General features: G+C 38.1%; 1 protein-coding gene across 1 annotated transcript in view; it reads left to right on the forward strand.

The window, feature by feature from the left end:
• Positions 1-6,321, forward strand: part of si:ch211-196i2.1 (collagen alpha-1(I) chain) — a gene marked incomplete in the record, with an annotated part of 64,972 nt that overhangs the window by 56,745 nt on the left and 1,906 nt on the right. The window contains 18 exon segments of the mRNA XM_014024833.1: positions 452-559; positions 685-738; positions 827-880; positions 994-1,047; positions 1,210-1,263; positions 1,396-1,449; positions 1,541-1,594; positions 1,731-1,784; positions 1,944-1,997; positions 2,095-2,148; positions 3,075-3,128; positions 3,232-3,249; positions 3,507-3,560; positions 3,701-3,763; positions 4,696-4,861; positions 4,976-5,085; positions 5,151-5,231; positions 5,306-5,488. Coding sequence (XP_013880287.1) covers positions 452-559; positions 685-738; positions 827-880; positions 994-1,047; positions 1,210-1,263; positions 1,396-1,449; positions 1,541-1,594; positions 1,731-1,784; positions 1,944-1,997; positions 2,095-2,148; positions 3,075-3,128; positions 3,232-3,249; positions 3,507-3,560; positions 3,701-3,763; positions 4,696-4,861; positions 4,976-5,085; positions 5,151-5,231; positions 5,306-5,488 — 1,323 coding nt within the window.

Below are 6,321 nucleotides of genomic sequence, written 5' to 3' on the forward strand. Positions count from 1 at the left end.
CTAAAGATGCTACATGCTTTTTTATTTTTTTAATGATACTTTAATATTTTAATGATAGATAAAAAAAATTAAATAAAGATGCTACATGCTTTTTTATTTTTTTAATGATACTTTAATATTTTAATGATAGATAAAAAAAATTAAATAAAGATGCTACATGCTAACACACACCTGGGAGAACCTGGGCGCTGCTTGTCAGAGAGGATAGTTTTTATTTAATTTAGGATAAATGTTATAAAAATAAAAGTTTTAAACTAGTAAATATTTTAGTGGACTTACAATTAGTGGAACCTAATTTAAAGGAAGCTAATTGGTCCATTAACAGTTTCCAAAGTTAGCAACAAAAGCTAATCCGCTAAATGAGAAGCTAGTTCTGCTATTAGCATTTTAGTGGAACTGTGCCCACCASTGCCCGGATAAATACGAGTCATTTTGTTGACGTTGATGACAGGGTCAAGTGGGACGAGTTGGACCAAAGGGTGACCACGGATCCAAAGGAGAACCTGGGACATTAGGGCCAAAAGGAGAGCCTGGAGTACAAGGCCCAGCAGGAGAACAGGTTCAAATAAGTTTTAGTCCATTCAGTCAGTCTTTAAAAAAAAAACATGTTATTTTTTTATTTGTGACTCATGTTGGTGTGTAAATAATGAAAAACCACTTGAGTGATTCWGATCCCGTCTGCAGGGTGAGGACGGTCTTCCGGGAGTTCGAGGTCCTTCAGGTCTGCCAGGGTTGGAGGTGAAAACTCAATTCTTACCAAGAAACTTTTTTTTTCTCCGTCAGGTCTGAATTTGTGCTTAGTTGTGTTATTTGGACTTCTTTTCAGGGGGCTGGTGGAGAGATGGGACCCCGGGGTCCAGCAGGTCCAGCAGGTGGTTCTGTAAGTCCCTGTTSTACTTCCTGTTTACTGCATAACAACAAACTGATGGAAAAAAAGGAAGAATCGATTAAAAATGAACTTTGAGCGGTAAAAAAAWAAAATTTGTTTTGCAGGGGGCTCTAGGAAAACCAGGACATGAAGGGGAACAAGGCATGAAAGGAGAAAAGGTAAAAGCAATTATTATGAATTAAMAGTATCTTACCTGTTGTAGATRGCTCATTGGGTGACCTCAGYTTGGAGAAATATTTTACTTCAGACTAAACTGACAAACTAAYGTCTCATCTGATAAGAGTTTCTTTGTTGCTGATCCGTTTATTTGTCTCAAACAGGGAGACGATGGTGAAACYGGACCACCAGGGAAGACCGGCCCCTCTGGAAGGAGGGTAAGATCCTTCAGGTTTTTGTTGTTGTCCTCGTTTTAGAATAATTTGTGAAGTAATTATTTTTTCAGTGCTTAAAAAAAGAAATTGTTGCAGTTTGAATTATTTTAACAAACGGATCAAACTTGTCTTCAGGGAAAACGAGGAAAGGCTGGAGTCAGAGGGACCCGGGGGGACAGTGGACAGAAGGTGGGACAAAAATAAATACAACCTCTCTGTGTTTTCTGTGTGTTTTTGGTTCCACACACTCGATAAGATGGTTGGTGTTTTTGTCTTTAAGGGTATAAATGGAGGTGATGGACCAGAAGGCCTCTCCGGGTGGCCCGGGTCTCTTGTAAGTCCTGTAGAACCAGGTCTGCTCTGAAACGTCGTCCTCAGCCGTCGGTTTTATGGAACCATTCTTAGGATTGTCTAAATATGATGAATTTGCATTTGTTTATTTAATTATTTGTTTTGTTTTTGTCACAAAGGGACTTCCTGGTTTACAAGGAGAACAGGGAGATCCAGGTGAAAAGGGGGAACAGGTAAAACAATTTACAGGTGATATTTCACTGCAGTTTTGTTTCAGCTTCTTTTCTTTTATCAATTTGAATTCATTCCTGTAGAATTTGAAGCTACAGCGTGGCTAAAATGTAAATATTTGTTTTGTGATTGATGTTTAACTGCAGTCTGGTTGTCCTCAGGGTGAGAAGGGAGACAGGGGACTTCCTGGACCACCTGGACTGGACGGGCTAAAGGTTGTTTCTGAATACTTTTGAATTAGGGTTTACAAGGTTCAGATAAACAAAACCTCATTCACCAATCTCCTATTGGATGTTTTTTGTTTATTTTCAGGGTATTCGTGGCCCAGTTGGTTTGCCAGGTTCAGCGGGCCAAAAGGGAGAACAGGTACAGAAAATACGGCTGTCATTGCTCATCTCTAAGCAACATYTGCATAAAGCTAAGAGCAGAAGCACACTGCTGAAATGTGCTGAAGAAGATGATATTACKTTAAGCTAAAAGATGTATACCGCCAGTTAAACATGAAGAGATGAAAACCTAGCTGAAACTATCAAAAGGAAGAAAAGGCAAGCTAAAACCTAAATAAGCAAAGCCCTGAATAAAWCTACAAAAAGCTGGCTAAARCCTAAAGTAGCAAAACACCAGCTAAATGCTAAAAATAACAAGAGGCTAGCTAAAAGCTGAAAGTGACCCAAGGATAACTAAAACATAAACGCAGCATAAAAGTAGCAAAAGTCCAAGTAAAATTGTCAAAAAGATGGTTTGAAACTAAAAGTAGCAAAAGGCCTGCTACATTCTGAAAGTAGCAAAAGGCTAGCTAAAACCTAAAAGTACAATGATTGTAGTGGTAAACTTCAGCCACTAGTTTAACAGTAGCAAAGAACTAACTAAAATGATCAAAAAGCTAAGTCAAAGTCAAAAGTAGCGAAACACCAGCTAAAAGCTATTAGTAGCAAATGGCTAACTAAATGCTGAAAATAAAATAAGCAGGGTTGGAAGAAGTAGCTGAAGCGGATTTCAGAGAGAACAAAATTTTTGAAGGAATTATATATACGTACAGTATATGTGAGAATTATTTATGAATTAAATAATCTAAAAAGTATAAAAGTTTGAAAAGTTTAAACTGATCAAATGAGCTGAAAAATGTATTACCTGACCAGCTAAAACCGAATGAAGTATGAAGTTTAGGCTTTTATGTGTTTTATCGATGTGGTTTGAGAATTTTAAACCTCAAAATCTCATGATTGGTTGATTTTTTTTTGTTTGTTTGTTTTTTTGTTTGTTTTGTTTTTTGTTTTTTGTTTTTTTGTTAGGGAAACATCGGTCCACCAGGACCAAGAGGTGGACCAGGGATGCCTGGACTTCCTGTAAGTGGACTCTCAGACTGGTTTTTACTGCAGCAGACAAAAGCAGCTGTTTACCTTGATGAAACTGAAACCATCCAATGATCTGTTCTCTTCTCTGTTGCAGGGCTTGTTTGGGATGAAGGTATGACATCATCAGTTCAGACTCCTCTAACTCTCTTCAGCTCTTTCACTGCCGACCTGAAAGATTTTTACRTGCTGATGGACAAAAACAGATATAAATGTCAAACAGGAAGCGTGCAGATGTGGAGGGTTCCTWCTTCAATGGGTCCCTCTGTGACCCGACCAGGAATAATCTGCAGAAAATGGAGATGGACTTGTTAGTTTGCATCATWGTTGTGCTCATATTTATCATATTATCATATTTAATCCTCTCTGCAGGGTTTGAAAGGCTACCAAGGTCCTCCTGGTCTGCCTGGAAGGAAGGGGCTCCCAGTGAGTTTATAAAAGAGAGAAAAACTAAAATGATCCTGTTTGTGATGCCATTCTCTGAGAACTCTTAATATGCATTATTTTATTATTTTTTTTAATTTATTTTATAAGTACCATTTAATTTACTGTGTTTTGTGTTGTAGGGTCCTCCAGGTGTTCCTGGTCCTCCAGGAAAATCCTTGAACATAACCTTGGCTCAACTCAAGGCAAATTATTTTTATACGTCAAATTATTGTTTCTCAATAGAAGACAGAAATATCAGATAGTTTTAAACTTTAAAATATGTTAGCTTTTAACTACCATTCTACTACTTTCAGCTTTTAGTTAACTTAGATCCTTTTAACATTTAGCTAGCCTTTGTWTAATTTATTTTTTAGCTAGTCTTTTGCTTTTTTAGCTAACTTTTTCTTAAATTTAGCTTACTTATGTCTTTTGATACTTGAATAGCTAGCTGTTTGCTTCTTTTATCTAGCTTTTTGTTACCATAAATTTTAGCTACTGTTCTGTTACTTTCAGCTTTTAATTAACATTTTGCTACTTTAGCTTTTAACTAGTGTTTTTGCTACTTTCTTTTTTAGGTACCATTCAGCTACTTTCAGCTTTTACCTTTTGATCCTTTTAATGTTGAGCTAGCCTTTTGCAACTTTTGGCTTTTAGCTACTCATAGCATTTATCTTTAGCTAATCTTTGGCTTTCTTACCTAACGTTTTCCTAATTTAGCTTTTAACTAGCATTTTGCTAWTTTATTTTTAGCTACCATTCTGGTACTTTCAGTTGTTAGCTTGTGATCATTTTAATGTTGAGCTAGCCTTTTGCTACTTTGGACTTTTAGCTTGACATTGCATTCTTTATTTTTTTAGTTAATCTTTTGCTACTTTTAATTACCTTTTTTTCTAATTTAGTTTCAACTAGTATTTTCATACATTTAACTAGCATTGTGCTACTTTCACCTAACATTTTGTTACATTTAGGTTTTAACTAACTATTTGCTATTTTTGGCTTCTTGGAATTGTGTGGTTCCTTTTGTTTTTAGCTAGCCTTTTGCTACATTTGACCATTTTAGCTGATGATTTCTTCAGAGTCACTTAGCGTTTACAGTTGTGTGGTTAAAGCCAAACTAATCAGCAGAACGTTTCAGGACCTGATGTACGTCTCCGACAAGCCGAACTTCTCTCTGATCCAGTCGCTGCTGGACTCCCTGCAGCAGGATCTTCGGCTGCTTCTGGATCCTCCTGATGGAAGCAAGGAGCGTCCCGCCACCACCTGCCTGGAGCTCTGGCTCTGCCACCCTGAATTCAGCAGCGGTCAGAATCTGCAAACTAAAACTTCTCTTAGGTTTTACTGTCGCTCAGAGCGACAAACTGGACCTTCAGGTTCGTCTCCGCGTCAGTTTCAGTGTTTGAGTTTCTCCTCTGCAGGAATGTATTACATCGACCCAAACCAGGGAAGCCCGGCCGACGCTCTGCTGGCCCACTGCATCTTCAGCTCCGCCTCCAAACAGACCTGCCTTCACCCTTCAGACCCTCAGGTACGGAGACTTCCTGTGAACCAGGCTGGACCTGTTTCCAGCCTCACAAACTCTTTTGTCTGCAGCTGCCCATGAAAGCTTGGCTGGAAGAATCACCTGGAGGAGGATCGTTCCAGTGGCTCAGCCGKTTGGATCAGGGACATCAGGTGAGTAAAACCCTCTGAAATCTGCAGTTCTTTAAAAAACGATTCAGGATTAAAGTTAACAATGTGTTTATCAGTTTGTTTATCCAGGTGCCGGTGTGGTCCAGATGCGTTTCCTGAGGTTGCACAGCGTCACYGCTGAACAAAAGGTGACCTACTCCTGCCACCCGGGACATAAACTGGGCCTGAAGGAGCGAGACGTGAAATTTCTCACAGATTCAAGGAGGCAAAGCTTCCTGGGAGCACTGAAAGACTGCGTGGTGGGTCCAACTTAGGTTTTTATTTAGTGTCAGAATCACAAACAACAAAAGAACCGCTTTAAGTTCTTAGGTTTTATTTTTAGTAAATGTGATAGAGAATTATGAAACTAGACTTTATTAGTTCCCCTAATTATTGTCTGATATTTAGGGGACTTGGTGCAAAGAATCACTTTTCTGAACAGAATAAAGTTTTTGTGAACTTTAAATCAAGTGAGATGTTTCTAAATGTAGAGAAAGTGTGGCTCATTCTGGCAACAAAAACTTTTAGACATTTGTTGGGTGCTGGAAGCTGAGACATGTTTACAATATTCATAACTCAAATGTTAGCTTCACTAACCACTAACCATCTAAACAAGAATCTTAGCTTTGCTAAYGCTAACCCGCTAAACAGATTWAAAAAAAATTTAGTAGAAGCTAATGCTAATYGCTAACACGACTCTCATGCGATCATATTTGTAGTTAGTCAAACAAAAAAAATACTTCAAGGGTATTTTATTTCTTTTTGATGCTCTTAGTTTTAAGTTTAGCTGCTAAAGATGCTACATGCTAACACACAGTGCCTGACACATCCAACACTGCTTGTAAGAGCGGATACTTTTTATTTAATTTGGGATAAATGGCATAAAAATAGAAGTCTTACACTTGGACTTAAAATTAGCGTAACTTAATTCAACGGAAGTTAATCGGTCTTTTCATGAATTTCAAAGTTCGCAGAAAAAGCTAATCTGCTAAATGAGACGCTAGCTTCTTTATTAGCGTAACATGCCCACCACTCATTGCCTGTATGGTTTTGTTTGTTTTTGTTTTTGTGCTGATATGCTCTGTTCATTCCC

Source organism: Austrofundulus limnaeus, unplaced genomic scaffold (assembly GCF_001266775.1).
Source record: "Austrofundulus limnaeus strain Quisiro unplaced genomic scaffold, Austrofundulus_limnaeus-1.0 Scaffold441, whole genome shotgun sequence".
Taxonomy (NCBI): Eukaryota; Metazoa; Chordata; class Actinopteri; order Cyprinodontiformes; family Rivulidae; genus Austrofundulus; species Austrofundulus limnaeus.